The 18,565-nt window shown below is 35.0% G+C and overlaps 2 protein-coding genes across 3 annotated transcripts; both read left to right on the top strand.

Moving 5' to 3' along the window:
• The first annotated feature begins 2,049 nt into the window (after positions 1-2,049).
• Positions 2,050-17,335, top strand: LOC132157795 (glutathione S-transferase kappa 1-like). 2 transcript variants are annotated; one of them, XM_059567076.1, is made up of 9 exons: positions 2,050-2,091; positions 14,018-14,216; positions 14,329-14,400; positions 14,495-14,576; positions 14,653-14,766; positions 15,377-15,522; positions 15,771-15,887; positions 15,970-16,063; positions 17,152-17,335. In XM_059567076.1, the coding sequence occupies exons 3-9, from the start codon at positions 14,329-14,331 to the stop codon at positions 17,250-17,252; spliced, it is 726 nt and encodes a 241-aa protein (XP_059423059.1). In that variant the 5' UTR covers positions 2,050-2,091; positions 14,018-14,216; the 3' UTR covers positions 17,253-17,335. The 2 variants fall into 2 exon arrangements, with proteins under 2 accessions (XP_059423059.1, XP_059423058.1); XM_059567075.1 differs by lacking the exon at positions 2,050-2,091 and having other exon boundaries at positions 13,738-14,216.
• Positions 2,181-4,933, top strand: LOC132157797 (glutathione S-transferase kappa 1-like). The gene is made up of 8 exons (XM_059567077.1): positions 2,181-2,284; positions 2,396-2,467; positions 2,562-2,643; positions 2,720-2,833; positions 3,161-3,306; positions 3,555-3,671; positions 3,761-3,854; positions 4,812-4,933. The coding sequence occupies exons 2-8, from the start codon at positions 2,396-2,398 to the stop codon at positions 4,847-4,849; spliced, it is 663 nt and encodes a 220-aa protein (XP_059423060.1). The 5' UTR covers positions 2,181-2,284; the 3' UTR covers positions 4,850-4,933.
• Positions 17,336-18,565: the final 1,230 nt, after the last annotated feature.

Genomic DNA, 18,565 nt, shown 5'->3' with positions numbered 1-18,565 from the left:
TTATTCATGGCTGTGTTTTTGGGCAGAATTGTGAGTGAGCCCACTCCCTTGGATGAGAAGCAACCCCACACATGAATGGTGTCAGGATGCTTTACTGTTGGCATGACACAGGACTGATGGTAGCGCTCACCTTTTCTTCTCCAGACAAGCCTTTTTCCAGATGCCCCAAACAATCGGAAAGGGGCTTCATCGGAGAATATGGCTTTGCCCCAGTCCTCAGCAGTCCATTCACTATACTTTCTGCAGAAGATCAATCTGTCCCTGATGTTTTTTTTGGAGAGAAGTGGCTTCTTTGCTGCCCTTCTTGACACCAGGCCATCTTCCAAAAGTCTTCGCCTCACTGTGCGTGCAGATGCGTGCAGATCCTGGCGCTTGCTGGACTTTCTTGGACGCCCTGAAGCCTTCTTTACAAGAATTGAACCTCTTTCCTTGAAGTTCTTGATGATCCTATAAATTGTTGATTTAGGTGCAATCTTAGTAGCCACAATATCCTTGCCTGTGAAGCCATTTTTATGCAACGCAACGATGGCTGCACGCGTTTCTTTGCAGGTCACCATGGTTAACAATGGAAAAACAATGATTTCAAGCATCACCCTCCTTTTAACATGTCAAGTCTGCCATTCTAACCCAATCAGCCTGACATAATGATCTCCAGCCTTGTGCTCGTCTACATTCTCACCTGAGTTAACAAGACGATTACTGAAATGATCTCAGCAGGTCCTCTAATGACAGCAATGAAATGCAGTGGAAAGTTTTTTTTTGGGATTAAGTTAATTTTCATGGCAAAGAAGGATTATGCAATTCATCTGATCACTCTTCATAACATTCTGTAGTATATGCAAATTGCTATTATAAAAACTTAAGCAGCAACTTTTCCAATTTCCAATATTTATGTAATTCTCAAAACTTTTGGCCACGACTGTATATATATATATATATATATATATATATATATATATATATATAAATTGTATTTTTTATATATACTTACCATGAATATTATACATATTATATTTATAACTTATTGTGTTGTGATGTTTTAAACCATGAATTCCTACCTAACCTTGTGGTGTTATCCTAGGTTACACACTGTTCATTGTGCAATAATTTTCTTTTCTGGTTGTGTTCTAGGAGAGAAGTCCTGTAAATTCACATTGTTAAAAATCAGTTAAAATAAACATTCTGATCACAGAAAAGGCTTCTTTTATTTCATCACTATAAAATCCCCCTTTTAGAAACTTTATTTCTAAGAGTGTTATAATTTTTTAAAAATAAGGTCTTATAAAAATCAGATTGTAAACCCAAACAACCCCTCTGACACCCCCAGGTAATGTGAAAGTTCTCATGCTTTTACATTTTCTGGGTGTGAAAAAAAAATCAATTATTTGACATGTACCAGAACCTAAAGGTGGATGTTTTACTAAAAGGCCTTTTACTTACTGTTATACTAAATGTAAGCTATCAGACAGAATGCATGTTGAAGACTGTGTACAACAGGTTTTTCAGCAAAGTTTAAGAAAGGCTTTAGAAATATTTGCATCAAATACGATATGTAAGCTTTACAGGGTTAAAGTCTGTGAAATGTGAAAATTACATCGGGCCTAGGACCATTCTACAGTGTGTGTTATTGAAAGACTGATGAATCTATCTTTCACAGCCTTATTTTCATCCACTTAAAAAAAATAAAAAAATGCAACCCCAAATAATATTTATTTTATTAGATTAAAGTCCAAGAATAGTGTTACTTTTAATGTGAAGTTTGTTCATAATATGTTATATTAATAATGGTTGTTAAGCTAACATAGCTAATGAGTGGTATACTGCCATAAAAAGTGGATCTTGATTTGTCTCTTATTGAACTTAAACAAGGTATCTTCTGGCTCAGGGTAAAAGTACAACAAGTGCCACAGTGAGACCGTGTCACTGAGAGTAAAACCTGTCACTTCTTGGCATTGATAACATTAGTCAGATATTTGAACTCCAGAGACTGTACAGCATGTGCTAATGAGTTTTAAAGCACATAAAACATAGTGATCCCAGCTAAGCTGGTTCGCCAACCACCATTAAACCCATAGACATGGTGGAGGACAAGTGATTTCCAAAAAGGGAAAAAGAATTTTTCAAACAGGTTTGGCGAAAGTTCAAAAGGGAAAGTACAGACGGTTAGGGGTAGGGATTCTGTCTGTGTCTTTTCTTTCTTTGTAGATCCCATCCTTTAGAGATCTCCAACCTGCAGCTATATCCTTCTCCCGTTAAAAGGAATCAAAACAAGAACACAGCAAAGGTATTGTGCCCTCATGCCTGTAAATGCCATTAGAATATACTGTAATATACTGAATATTGTAGTACATACTTTTAGCTTTGGATTTGTGAATATTTTGATTATTTATTACAGATGTCCAATTCCAGAAAAGTGGTCAAGTTGTTCTATGATGTCATCTCTCCTTATTCCTGGCTGGCATTTGAGGTTGGTAATGTTTTTTTTTCATCCTTAATATATGTCATGCCTTCGGTGCAATTGCAGTGTCAGTACTGTGCCTGTGTTGATTTTGTGTTTCAAGGTGTTGTGTCGCTATAGAAATGTTTGGAACATCGACCTCAAATTCAAACCGGCACTTTTAGGAGCAGTCTTTCAAGGTTCAGGTAAATGTCAGACAATTTGTTGCTTTTGTTGAGATATTCTTCACAATGTCACAAAACATTTTTGCTTTATTTCTAGGTAACCAGGAACCTAGATTGGTCCAAAATAAGTTTTCTTACTTGGTCACAGATTTGAAGCAGATGTCTGAGTTATTTGGGGTTCCTGTGGATCCACATTTGCCTTGTAAAAAAGGTATTCAAACCACTGTTTCTCTTTATGATGTCTTATGAATCTAAGCTGTGCTTTAAGCTGATTTCACACACTAAAATAGAAGAATGCTGGTCTTTTTTATTGTAAACTTATGGGAAAAATCCCTTACAAGGGCATGTAAGTAGTGCTACTGCTAAACTTTGGCATTAAACTTGTCATGTTAGATTGTTTTTATAATCTAATAAAGCAACTGTCTTTCTGTTTATTAAAAAAAATACAAAAATTCAAGTCTTTTTTATTTGTGTGTAAACATAAAGTGGTTATTTAGGTTTATCACAGTCAATCTCTTTTTCTTTCTTTCCATTTAAGGCACTTTGAATGTGATGCGTTTTGTGACAGCTGTAGCTGAGAAAGAAGAAGAGAGAGGTGTGCTGGTGGAAAGGGTGTCTAGAGAGCTCTGGAAGAATATCTGGAGCACTCATCAGGACATTAGCCACCCTGCCTTACTAACTGAGGTATCCTGCATCCAAGATTAGGAAATTAAATTAAACTAAATAAGAAAAACAGTCACTAACCAAATGGAATACATGATAATCTTTAAATGATTACTCCAAACTATATGCATTGAGAAATTTCATTTTAGTGTCAAGACGGAGACTGGCATGTCTATTTATAATAAACCAGTAGGAAAGACAATAAAACAAACTATTGTTTGATAAAATAGTGTGTTAACAATGGGCTTGAACCTCTCTGTTTTGCACAGGCAGGATTAAAGGCAGGTCTCTCAGCCAATGAGGTGGAGGAACTTCTAATCCTTTCCAAATCTCAGCAAATCAAAGACAAGCTGAAAAGTGTGACACAGGAAGCACTGGACTATCGTGTCAGTGCCTTGTACTTGTGTTTTTACACTTTTTGTCTTTTCATAAATAAAACAAATTATTTTGACAGTTGTTTTCACTCTTTTTTCAGTCTTTTGGCCTTCCATTCATTGTGTGTCATGTGAACGGGAACGTTGAGGTCTTCTTTGGTTCCGACAGATTTGAGCTCATGGCCCATCGAATCGGTAACTATGGACGGAAACCTGATAACCCCTATTAACAACTAGTTTGATTAATGGCATTGATTATTTAACAAATTTATATTTATATTTTAAGAAAAACAGTGGTAGAAGTAGTGGCGGTGGGCCACCTGGACCAAAAAATGCCGGGGCTGTTTTTTTTGTCCCAGTCCAGCCCTGAACCTTACACTGTCAATAGATCCATTATATAGCTATATCCACTATTTGCCTCTTACTCTAATTGCAATAAAATCTGAATAATACTTGGGTTTTAATGTTTATATAGTTATTTTTGGTCACTGTTGTTTTAATCATGTTACTTGTCTGGCGTTAATGAAGTGTTAATGTCAAGCCCTGGATGGACCCGGAACAATTTAAACCCTTTATGTGTCTATATCTATATCTATATCTATATCTATATCTATATCTATATCTATATCTATTTATATTTATAGAACTGCCACTATGACTGGCATGGGCCAGTTCAGAGAAACAGGTGTTGTATTTATTAATACTTACAGTCTAGGAAGATATTGATTCTTGTAGGGTCACAGGGATACTCGAGCCAGTCTCACTCAGCATCTTGGGGCAAAAGGAAGACAAAAACCCTGGACAGATGTCCAATTACAGGGATAATACACACACACATACACACACTCACACGTATGGTTACTGTAATGTTTCCAACTGACTTGACATGCAAGTTTTTTGATTGTGAAGGAAATCAATGAAAACACAGAACACTGAAAGGCTCGAACCAATGGCCGTCTTAGAGTATCATATTACATTATAACTAAACTCTATAATAGTATTAATGGTTATATTTACCATAGAGGAATGATTTTCTTGACGATTTATTGTGCTGTAACATGTCTTAATACTTGAACTTCATACTAATTGTAGTATATTTTAATCTTTACAGAATGTTCATTCACTAATCATTCTTCTCCGTTTTTCTTCCAGGGGAGAAATGGGTGGGACCTCATCCTGTCAAAATCTAAAGCCAATATGTGATCACTGCTTTATCTTATGTGTCAGAGAAACTACTGCGCAGCCATCTTTAGAATTTTGGGTTTGAACTTTTGTGGTAGCTTTGTATATTGAGCTCTGTATATTGCATCACTGTTCAATAAAAAAAGTTACTAAAGTTGTCATGAGCATTGTAATGTTAGAAGTAGATATACAAATGTCAGTAGATTTTAAAAAGAGTTATTTATTTTAATATTCATTAAATCTTACAAATTTAATAATGAACTGCTGTGGAAATAAAACCCACAATACTTGTTATGGCACAAGGACAAACAGTTTCCCCTGTTTTCCTGTCTAAATTCTTATTGTTAGTTTTCATACTGTATGCCCGTTTGTTTCCATAATTACTCATTAGTTAATAGCTTAATTTATTTGCCCCACCTATATATTGTTTCTTCTCTTAATGTACCAGTGTATTTTGTCTTCTTGCTTTTTCTGTTCTTGTCAGTGTATAATGGTTGTTTCTCCTGTGCTCCCTGATAATTATTTTTGTTCTATTGTTTAAAGTTGAGTGCTGCATTTAGATTGTTAACTGCAACCTGATGTTGACATATTGACATATGTTGATATATGATATATATATATAGTACAGACCTTCTCATTCAAAGAGTCTTCTTTATTTTCATGACTATGAAAATTGTAGATTCACACTGAAGGCATCAAAACTATGAATTAACACATGTGGAATTATATATGGAATTATATACATAACAAAAAAGTGTGAAACAACTGAAAATATGTCATATTCTAGGTTCTTCAAAGCCACCTCTTGCTTTCATTACTGCTTTGCACACTCTTGGCATTCTCTTGATGAGCTTCAAGAGGTAGTCACCTGAAATGGTCTTCCAACAGTCTTGAAGGAGTTCCCCGAGAGATGCTTAGCACTTGTTGGCCCTTTTGCCTTCAGTCTGCGGTCCAGCTCACCCTAAACCATCTCGATTGGGTTCAGGTCCGGTAACTGTGGAGGCCAGGTCATCTGGCGCAGCACCCCACCACTCTCCTTCTTGGTCAAATAGCCCTTGATGCCTTCAGTGTGACTATACAATTTTCACAGTTATGAAAATAAAGAAAACTCTTTGAATGAGAAGGTGTGTCCAAACTTTTGGTCTGTACTGTATATATATATATATGTAAAGCACATCATAAATCCAAACATCCCCACTGAATTTCAACCAGGTTTCAGGCCCCACCATAGCACAGAAAAGGCATTTGTTAAAATTACAAATTACTTGCTTCTTGCGTCAGCCCAAGGTTGCATCACATTGCTAGTTTTACTTGATCTTAGTGCTGCGTTATACACAATAGATGACAGAATAGATGACTTCTAAATGACATACTCATAGATCGATTACAAAACTATATGGGTATTCAAGGGCAGGCTTTAAGATAGTTTAGATCCTACCTGTCCAATCGCTAACACTTTATTTAAATGGGGAGTCATTTCATTTATCACCAGTAAAATATGGAGTGCCACAAGGATCTGTCCTAGGTCCTCTACTATTTTCAATATACATTTTGCCCCTTGGTAGTATTATTAGAAAATATAGGATTAGTTTCCACTTTTATGCTGATGATACTAAATAATCTCAATCTATCTCAACAAGACCAGACGATACTTCTAAATTATCTAAGCTAACAGAGTTTGTTAAAAATGTAAAAGATTGGATGACCAATAATTTTCTCCTATTAAATTCAGATAAGACAGAGATATTGTTTATTGGACCAAAAAAAAAAAACAGTACTCAGAATCTTGTAGATTACAATTTGCAACTTGACAGATATACTGTTACTTTCTCTACAGTCAAAAATCTGGGTGTTATATTAGACAGCAGCTTGTCTTTTGAAAAAAATATATTTATCAAGTTACAAAAACAGCATTCTTCCATCTTAGAAACATTGCCAAGCTACTAAACATGTTACCCTTTTACTGATGCAGAAAAGCTAGTTCATCCATTCATGACCTCTAGACTGGACTATTGTATTTGCACTGCTAGATGGTTGTCCTGCATCTTCAATTAGCTGAAGGTAGTCCAAAATGTAGCGGCTAGAGTCCTTAACAGGTCAAGAAAATATGATTATATTACCCCAATTTTACAGTCTCTGCACTCACTGGCTGCCTGTTAAGTTCCGTATTAGTTACAAAATATTATTACTTACCTATAAGGCCCTTAATGGATTAGCTCCTGTGTACCTAACTAGTCTTCTACCACACTAAAATACATCACACTACAAAACTCAGGACTTTTGGTAGCACCTAGGATAGCAAAGTACTAAAGGAGGTAGAGCTTTTTCCTATTTGGCTTCCAAACTCTGGAATAGCCTTCCTGATAACATTCAGGGTTCAAACACACTCTTGTAAGGTCCCCGCACTCGGTCCAAGGAAGGTATCCGGTGCTGGCTGAAAGTTTCTTGCACGTTCAGTCTTTTCAGCATGCAAAGTTATTTAATTCAAGGTCAATTCTAATCGGATCCATTTTAATATGACCTCGAATTTAGATTAATACGAATTGGGCTCATTTTGGCTACAGAAGGCCCTGATCCTCTTGCAACATTTCCTTAAGTACCTCAGACCAAGACAGACATCCCCTGAGACGGAGACAGGAACTAACAATTGGAATTTGCATCAGCTCAGGTCCCAAAGCTGGGTGGTTTACAACTCCATAGGAACAGAAGGTAATTTGCATGGAAGACCCTGGGAAGATCTCTTAACTCTTAGGATCTGTATGATCTTTCAGTCTACTTTTGTAAGACTGAGACCATTGTACCAGTGAGACATTTCAAATGATACCAGACATGACTGTTAGTTCACTTACATTGACATTTTCATGTAATCATTTTGAGCAGATTGAGTAGAAGTAAGCATTGGTGAAGGGATTTAAAATGAAACAATTGGACAGAAGGGAAGGAGGTCTCCTGCTCCTCCACTCTGTGGGGTGTCTCGTAGATGCCGTTGTATGTTTGTTTCTCGGGAGATCAAAGTATCGGAGGTTCTTCCATCTTTATACTCTGTTTAAATCTAGATTAAAGACACATCTCTTTGGCCAAGCATTCAAATAATGCATCTTGGACTGAAGTTATATCTGTTAAAATGTGCATTAAATTTTCTTTAGCTGGGTTAAACAAATTAATTTTCTTGTTTGGAACAGCAGCTACACTAATTATGTCTCTATTTGTTTCTCTGTTTTTTGCCACGGGATTGACATCCAAAACACCCTAGAAGAGATGATGCCAATCCCTCAGAGGACCTCAGATGATGACAACCCTGAAACAATATAACGAGAACTACCGAATTTTTGCCACAAGTTTGATTGACTTATTTAATAATTGCTGTTAATAGTGTTCATCATCTGTTTGATTACATCTTTAATTGTTTTTTTCTGTACATTTCTGCCATATGTACATAAACTGACAGTCACCACTTATAAGCTACTACTAAATATTGTAGTAACTTAATTTTCTGTAAAGTTTTTGTTTTTACAACAATTTGTATCATAAAAATCACCATACAAATAAACTAGAATTTAATTGAATTACAATACTAATATATTGTAGTCCATATGTATCTGTTTGGTTTTACAAATGTATAAATTATTTATTATATATGTATCCAGTTCCAGAAAAATTTAGTTATTTTATGATGTTGCCTCTACTTACTCGTTTGTCACTATCCTCAAATACGACCCATATGAGCGTTCTCTAAATTAGCAATAGAAGATATGATACATAAACTTTCGCCTAAATGCATTGTGGGTTTATTTTAATATGTTTGCTATTTGCGTTTTAAACTGTTGGTGTTTTAAACTCTCCCAGATGTTCGAAATGTTTTGCTAAAAAGATATGGATTTTAGATGACTTCGAGAAATGTACAGGTTTCCACCATTCTCATAAAGTAGTCGATCGTTTATGAATAATATTATGAGTTTTTTTTCTTCAAATCGATACTGGACGCTGTTTGTCCTATTCAAACTGTTTGATGTTCAGATGATTTAGTCGGACGCCACCAGCATTATAAAGTGAGTTTTCATTGTGATATTCGTTTGAAATTCACCTGTGGTGGAAAGAGGACATGTAAAAGTCAGGCATTTATCATGATTTTACCATAGTAATATGTCGCTCAACCATGTCATGTGTAATAAAACCTCAGTAACCACAACACCTATCATGTATCACCCGTCGTAACTGTAGTTTTACTTTGATATTTGTAGTATAAACATGGTGCCATGCGTTTAACAACAGTAACTGTGTTTAATGTGTACTCTTTAGTTAAGTAACACAGTAAACACATAATTTGCCATGCCCTTAATACCCTTTTGCAATGTAATTGTAATTCAGTGTTTCTTTCTTTTCTGTTTTGCAGTTTCTTCATATCACATACACATCTCCAGCTCCTACAACAACACAGGCCGCCCCGAAGGGGTGGCCAGGGGTGGCCGAACTCTGGCCACCCCTGCGGCCACCCCTAGGATTATTTACAGTGGGTCCTATTAATTTAAATGCAGATTGTAAATTCACAATAGTTTAAGAAGTGAAAAAAAGTGCAGCACCTGCTGCAGCCACAGTTTTGCGTCTCTGAGCAACATTAAAGTGTTTCGTTCCTGAATGAATCAACCGTTTAAATGATTCGGTTCAATCGCAATGACTCACTTATTAACAGTGACTCGCTGCCACCTATTGGCGGTTTTAGTTTCACATTTAATGGAACCTTTTCATTTTTTAAATAATTTCAAACATCAGTTTTCAATGTTTTATCTTTAAAATATCAATACATTTTTTATTCATTTGTAACTGCAGGTTAAAGTATTCCATGTTCCACGGAGCTGCATTAAACAGTGTGTAAAAACATCTAAATGGCACTTCAGATGCAGCTTCTGTTTTATTTACATTGCAAAGATCAATTTTGTTGATACTGATTGCATTTGCTTGGTAACAGCCCAAATGCAAGTATTTGACCTAAAATATGGTGCACACTTTTAGAAACAATGGTGTAAAGGTAAAAAAAAAATCAGGTGTCAGCACAATTGAAAATAAGATATCAGCACTATAACACTCAGCAAAATAGTGCAATTATCGTTATCGATAAAATCCTAGAACTCACAGAGATATAACTTTTTGTCTATATTGCAAACCCTTATTTTTTTTTTCTTTATTTTAATGTGCCACCCCCAAAATTTACTGTGGCCTCATTTGGCCACCGATGTTAACATTTTCTGGGGGCGCCACTGCAACAACATTCAGTGTCCAGCAGCTCTTTATGAATCTCTCTCTCTCTCTCTCTCCTTTCCTATTTTTCTGAACTGTAATTTCTAATTCAGTCACACATATTTTTCTTTCTTCCTTTCTCTTGTTCATCATGGCATATTGTCAAAGCTCAGAATCAGATTTTGTTCAGTTCTGTCAGAAAGCTGCTAGTATTAACAGGGAACTTGAACTCAAAGCTCAGTGCAGAACTTGAAGAGGTTGTCAAGGAAGCTGAAGTCCTTCAAAGGTTGAACACTTGACAGATTTACTTTAATTATGTATCCTTACTTTATGTGTTAATAAGCTTCCTTATAGTCCTTATAGTCAAACACACTGTCTCAACATGTATGTATTAAAACAACAACTTCTTTTTACTTTTTCTTTATTTCAGTTGAAAAGGAAGACCAAAGGGCCTGTCAAACTCTTGTCAAACCCATCTTGTTTGAGGAGAGGGATGAATTTGACCATCTTTTGTGTTTACGGACAAGACCAAAAGCTGCAAAGGTCTGAGCATCTCAACAGAACTTTACTGCAGTTACATTTTGCACCGAATTTGATGTGTTTTATTTTTATTTTTATTTTTTTTACTTTTTTACATACCCCACAACCCCATAAGTACAAGCCCTGTGATACATCAAAGTATTAAGAATTCATACAATTTCAGCAAATTACAGTTTTTTTTTTACAGACGCTAGGACACATTTCTCAATACTTAGGTCACTTTTGCAAAACTCTTCACACAGTTTTCCTAACCAACTTTCAGCTTGGCAAAGCAGTTCATTTCACATTCAAAATGCATTACAACTACCAAAACATTTTCTTCAGGTCAAATCAACTCATTCTTCCAGAACACTAGCAAAGGTTGACAGCCGATAGACACAGTTTGTCACCCACAAAACAATGACCTAAAAAACACTAACAACATGTAGCATTATACAATGTTTTCTTGTGTAAAACAAGGACACATCTCTGTTTATAATTCACTGCAATATATGTTACTGGAATGAATCAGAAATAACGCAGAATTTGTCAATACTTTATGTCGTTTATTTATTTTTATTTTTTTGGACTGAGTAATTCCAAAATAGAAGAAATTGTATACACACCATCCACTGATACAGATACAATAGTAATGCTAATCTACTAATTGTCCAATTGTTATTATAGCATTAAATTTTAAGATTTAAAATATATTTCATTCAAATATTACTGTAGAAATGTAGCAAATTGCTGTCTTATTCAGTTTTGTATTATGTTATTGTTTTGAACATAAGTTTAACAGTTTTGAAAAGCATGTGCATATTGACTTGTACGTACAAAGAGTTTTGGCAGTTGTTGTGTCTGAGTGAGAAAATAATTCATGAAATTTGAGAGATGTAGTCATTGAATGCATTTTGTGCCAAAGCAATGATAATCGATCCTCAGTTTAGCCCAAATAGACTTCTGTTGTGCTCACTGTGTGAAGAGTTTTGCAAAAGTGACCTAAGTATTGAAAAATGTGTCCTATAGCGTCTGTAAAAAACTGTAATGTGTTTTAACTATAAATACCAGGGGCGCCGGACTGGGGGTAAAACCAGTACTGATTACCAGGGCCCCAAAGGAAGAGAGGGCCCTTGAAAAGTCTGGAATATATATTTTCAAGTGGGGGGGGGGGGGTACTGCCTATGCATAGGGCCCGGGATCTTGTGCAGCACCCCTGATAAATACCACAGTAAAACATTTATCATGGAAAAAATAAGTGTTGTGGTCACTGGGAATTTCACATTCGTTGCGATTGCCACACATTTGTTCACTAATTGTGCTCACAACAGACACGGAAGAGAAGACAATGCCGAATTAAGTCGTCGTTTTTGTTATTTTTGGACCAAAATGTATTTTCAATGCTTCAACAAATTCTAACTGACCCTCTGATGTCACATGGACTACTTTGATGATTTTTTTCTTACCTTTCTGGACATGGACAGTATACCGTACACACAGCTTCAATGGAGGGACTGAGAGCTCTCAGACTAAATCTAAAATATCTTAAACTGTGTTCCCAAGATGAACAGAGGTCTTACGGGTTTAGAACGACATGGGTGTGAGTCATTAATGACATAATTTTAATTTTTGGGTGAACTATCCCTTTATTGGCTTATCAGCATTTTAACCATTTAAAATGTGCTTATTGTTTGCCAGTGCTAACAATGATGATAATCAAAGAATTTGCCAAAATGTGTATTGATACTATGGATATTTCACTTCCCTCTCTATATGATCCTGGACCACACAAAACCAGTCATAAGAAGTACTCATATTTTTGTAGCAATGGGTCAAAATTATACATTTTTCTTTTATTCCCCAAATTATTAGGTTATTGTAAAGATCAAGTTCCAATAAATTATTTTGTAAATTTGCTACAGTAAATATGTCAAAACTTGATATTTGATTAGTAATATGCATTGCTAATAACGACTTTTCGACTTTTTTATAATTACCATATATATTACACCATATTATATTTATATTTTACTGTGTTGTGTTGTATGATGTTTTAAACCATAAATTCCTATCTAACCATCTCACTGTTCATTGTGCAATCATTTTCTTTTCTGGCTGTGTGTTCTAGGAGAGAAGGGGGTGGGGCCTCACCCTGACAAGCCTACAGCCCAAACATGATCTCATACTATGTCTATTTTAACAACTTCTAAATAAAATGTTTAAAGTAGTGTAAATTCACATTGTTTTTAATTCAACAGCAAGCACACACACAAAATAAAAAATAGCTGAAAAATAAGCAAGGAATACAGAAATAGTAAAACTGGGGTCTAAATAATACATATGTACAAATATAAAACATATACATTCCAAAAAATAGAGGTTCTTTATTGTCATAAAGAACCTTTAACAAGGGAATCCATTCCCTTGAACAAAAGGTTCTTTATAGTGGAAAAAGTTTCTTTATATTACAAGATTATTTCATTTTTTCTTAATTAAAAAAATAGATATATTTTAAAGAACTGATTACAGAAAATGGCTCTTTGTGGAAACCAGAATGGTTCTTTTATTTTTAAGAGTGTGATAATTCTTTAAAATAAGGTCTTATAAAAATCAGATTGTAAACCCAAACAACCCCACTGACCCCCGTGTCCTCATGTAATGTGAAAGTTACATAATGCTTTTACATTTTCTGGGTGTGAAAAGAAAATCAATTAAGTTAATATTTGACACGTATCATAACCTGAAGGTGGTCATTTTTATAATTATACTAAAAGGCTTTTTACTTCCTGTTATACTATGTAAGCTATCATACAGATGTCAGAAGACTGAGCACAACAGGTTTTTTCAGCAAAGTTTTACTTGTTAAGAATTTAGATGCTTTAGAAATATGTTTATTAAATACAATATGTAAGGTTTACAGGGTTAAAGTCTCAACACAGTTCAGGTGAAGAAATCTTTTTTTTTTTCAAAATAACCCTGTAGACAAAAACTCAATAAAACAGTGTGTGTTATTGAAAGACTCATGAGTCTATCTTTCACAGCCTTGTTTTCATCCACATACAATTCAGTAAAAAAAAAAAAAACACGATTAAGATCTATTGTATATATTAATAATGTTTGTTAATATAGCATAAGTAATGAGTGGCATTCTGCCATGAAAAGTGGATCTTGACTTGTCTCTCATTGAACCTTAACAAGGTTTCCCTTTGCTGAGTGTACAAGTACAACAAGTACCACAGTGAGACCGTGTCACTGAGGGTAAAACCTGTCACTTCTTGGCATTGATAACATTAGTCAGATATCTGAACTCTGAGAGACTGTACAGCATGTGCTAATGAGTTTTAAAGCACATAAAACATAGTGATCCCAGCTAAGCTGGTTCACCAACCACCATTAAACCCATTGACATGGTGGAGGACAAGTGATTTCCAAAAAGGGAAAAAGAATTTCAAACAGGTTTGGAGAAAGTTTAAAAGGGAGAGTACAAGACAGACAATTAAGGTTAGGGGTAGAGTTTGCCTATGTCTTTTCTTTCTTTGTAGATCCCATCCCTTAGAGATCGCCAACCTGCAGCTATAGCCTTCTCCCGTTAAAAGGAATCAGAACAAGAACACAGCCAAGGTATTGTGCCCTCATGCCTGTAAATGCCATTAGAATATACTGTAATATACTGAATATTGTAGTATATACTTTTAGCTTTGGATTTGTACTATATAGTTATTATTTATTACAGATGTCCAATTCCAGAAAAGTGGTCAAGTTGTTCTATGATATCATCTCTCCTTATTCCTGGCTGGCATTTGAGGTTGGTAATGTTTTTTTTTCATCCTTAATATATGTCATGCCTTCGGTGCAATTGCAGTGTCAGTACTGTGCCTGTGTTGATTTTGTGTTTCAAGGTGCTGTGTCGCTATAGAAATGTTTGGAACATCGACCTCAAATTCAAACCGGCACTTTTAGGAGCAGTCTTTCGAGGTTCAGGTAAATGTCAGACAATTTGTTGCTTTTGTTGAGATATTCTTCACAATGTCACAAAACCTTTTTGCTTTATTTCTAGGTAACCAGGAACCTAGATTGATCCAAAATAAGTTTTCTTACATGGTCACAGATTTGAAGCAGATGTCTGAGTTATTTGGGGTTCCTGTGAATCCACCTTTGCCTTGTAAAAAAGGTATTCAAACCACTGTTTCTCTTTATGATGGCTTCTAAGCCATGTTCATTTTAATGACGTGTTTGTAAATAAAGATCAGTGCAGACAAAGGCTGCAGACAGCACACCTTGTTTGTTATCTTTATTTTATAAGTGCACAAAGTTTTGTTGTTATTAAGTCTGTATCCAAAAAAAAGTAGACCCTTTACAGATTCGATTGATGTATTGCTCTTATCTGTATGATTAAAACTGAAAGTGTAATTTAAGTTCTTATTGGGGTTATCAGGAGAAAATGACTCAAAACGCGTATCCGCGTTAATCGACTCCAGAGGGTTAAGCTGATTTTACACACTCAAATAGAAGAATACTGGACTTTTTTTTATTGTAAACCTACGGGAAAAGATTTTTCCCTGCCATTTAAGTCCCTGACAAGGGCATGTAAGTAGTGCTACTGCTAAATTTTGGCATTACACTTGTCATGTTAGATTGTTTTTATAATCTAATAAAGCAAATTTCTTTCTGTTTATTTAAAAAGAAATACAAAAATTCAAGGCTTTTTTATTTGTGTGTAAACATAAAGTGGTTATTTAGGTTTATCACAGTCAATCTCTTTTTCTTTCTTTCCATTTAAGGCACTTTGAATGTGATGCGTTTTGTGACAGCTGTAGCTGAGAAAGAAGAAGAGAGAGGTGTGCTGGTGGAAAGGGTGTCTAGAGAGCTCTGGAAGAATATCTGGAGCACTCATCAGGACATTAGCCACCCTGCCTTACTAACTGAGGTATCCTGCATCCAAGATTAGGAAATTAAATTAAACTAAATAAGAAAAACAGTCACTAACCAAATGGAATACATGATAATCTTTAAATGATTACTCCAAACTATATGCATTGAGAAATTTCATTTTAGTGTCAAGACGGAGACTGGCATGTCTATTTATAATAAACCAGTAGGAAAGACAATAAAACAAACTATTGTTTGATAAAATAGTGTGTTAACAATGGGCTTGAACCTCTCTGTTTTGCACAGGCAGGATTAAAGGCAGGTCTCTCAGCCAATGAGGTGGAGGAACTTCTCATCCTTTCCAAATCTCAGCAAATCAAAGACAAGCTGAAAAGTGTGACACAGGAAGCACTGGACTATCGTGTCAGTGCCTTGTACTTGTGTTTTTACACTTTTTGTCTTTTCATAAATGAAAAAAACTTATTTTGACAGTTTATTTTTTCAGTCTTTTGGCCTTCCATTCATTGTTTGTCATGTGAACGGGAAGGCTGAGGTCTTCTTTGGTTCCGACAGATTTGAGCTCATGGCCCATCGAATCGGTAACTATGGACGGAAACCTGATAACCCCTATTAACAACTAGTTTGATTAATGGCATTGATTATTTAACAAATTTATATTTATATTTTAAGAAAAGCTTCTCCAATTACTGGCATGTTTAAAATACTAAACAATACAAATATATATATATATATATATATATTTTTTTTTTTTTTTTGTAAATGATAGAAATTAATACTTTTATTTAGCAAGGATGCTTTAAATTGATCAAAAGTGATGATTTAGACATAATGTTACAAAAAATTCTATTTCAAGATAAAAGCTGTTCTTCAAAAAATTCTATTCATCAAAGAAATCTGAAAAATTCTACTCAGCTGTTTTCACCATAATAATAATAATACATGTTTTTTTAGCAGCAAATCACAATATTTGAAGGATTTCTGAAGGATCAAGTGACGAGTAATGAAGCTAAAAACATTTAAAATCACAGGAATAAATTACATTTTAAAATATATTCAAATATAAAACAGTTATTTTATGTTTTATAGTTATAATTATATTACATATACAGTATATATATATATATATATATATATATATATATATATATATATATATATATATATATATATATATATATACATACACAGTAGCTATATCCACTATTTGCCACTTACTCTACTTTTTGGTGTTTACGTAGTTATTTTTGTCTACTGATGTTTTAATCAATTTACTTTTCTGGTGTTAAAGAAGCATTAATGTTGAGCCCTGGATGGCCCCGGCCCAGTTTATACCCTGTATGTTTATGTGTGTATATCTATCTATCTATATCTGACATGCAAGTCTTTTGATTGTGAAGGAAACCGACGGAAACACAGAGAACATAGAAAGGCTTAAACCAAGTGCCATCTTTGAGGATCATATTAGTTACATTATGAATAAACTCTTATAATCTTAATGGTTAAATTTATATTATGGTCTTAATGGTTATATTTACCTCAGAGGAATGATCTTCTTGACAATTTATTGTGCTGTAACATGTCTTAAAACTTGAACTCCTTACTAATTTTAGTATTTTTTAATTTTGACAGGATGTTCATTGACCAATCTCCATCTTTTTTCTTCCAGGAGAGAAATGGGTGGGACCTCATCCTGTCAAAACCTTAAGCCAAAATGTGATCACTGCTCCACCTTATGTGTCAGAGAAACTACTGTGCAGCCTTCTTTAGAATTTTGGGTTTGAAATTTTGTGGCAGCTTTGTATGAGCTCTGTATATTGCATCAATGTTCAATAAAAAAGTTACTAAAGTTAGCATGAGCATTTTAATGTTTGAAGTCGATATAAAGAATGTCAGTAGATTTTAAAACTTTACATTCATAAAATGTATTAATAAACTGCTTTGGAAATACAACACACAATACTTGTTATGGAACAAGGACATGCCTTTCAGGAAGGAGGAAAGTTACTGTAACAGTCTTGCTCTTTTTGGATTTAGTTTCCCGTTTTACTGTCTGAGTACTTATTGTTAGTTTTCATACTGTATGCCCCTATTTGTTTCCATAATTACTCATTAGTTAATAGCTTTATTTATTTGCCCCACCTATAAAGTGTTTCTTCTCTTAATGTACCAGTGTATTGATAGCTCTCACTTTGTCTTCTCACTTTGTTCTTGTCAGTGTATCTGTCACTCTGCAGTGAAATTGCATCATCTTCAGAGTGGTTTGGACGGTATGCAAACTGGAGAAGATCGAGTGTGTTGGGGAGGCTAGTTTTGATGTTGTGCCTGACTAACCTGACTAAGAGTCAGTGCTATGGGATGGTAACTGTTTACACAAGACGTAGGTGATTTCTTTGGTACCGGTATGATTGCTGTGGATTTGAGACGTGGGGATGACTGCCTAGCTCAGTGAAGTGTTGAAGATATCAGCTCTGGAAAATAATGTGGCACACTCATCAGGGCATTAGCCTGCCTAACACACTGAGGTATCCCATAAGTGAGAATAAGAAATTAAATGAGATCAATAAAAATATCATTACTTTTTTTAGCACCAAGATAGAAACTGACATATTTATCTATGCTAAACCAAGAAAACAAACTTATAGCTATATAACTACAATCTTATTGTCACACACCTGGACTCATTTTGTGTGTTTTTGCCCCTGTGACCCAGTTTCTGTCTTCCGTGTGTGGTTTGATTAGTTCCCAGGTGTGTCTAGTCATTTCCGCATGTGTTCCATGTCCCTGTTAATTTAGTCATGCCATCCACCTGTGTTTCCCCATTATCCCTTGTATAAAAGCCTTGTCCTTTCAGTTCTGTGTTGTGGGGTCTACTCGTCAACTTGTCACTTGCCACCTGTTATTTGTTACTTACCTTGCCTATGTATAATTTAATAAATCCTTGTTTCGTTTATCCCTCGGCTCCGTGTTCCTTCCAGCAGCGTAAGCCGTGACAGAAGACCCGACCTAAAAAGTTAAAAACTGCGTGTTTTCCCTCCGTTTTGTTTTCCGTTTTTTCACAGTCTTTTTCTTTCCGTAGTGTG

This window comes from Carassius carassius, chromosome 15 (genome assembly GCF_963082965.1).
Source record: "Carassius carassius chromosome 15, fCarCar2.1, whole genome shotgun sequence".
NCBI classification, from domain to species: Eukaryota; Metazoa; Chordata; class Actinopteri; order Cypriniformes; family Cyprinidae; genus Carassius; species Carassius carassius.
This window is presented reverse-complemented; position numbering and strand designations above follow the sequence as displayed.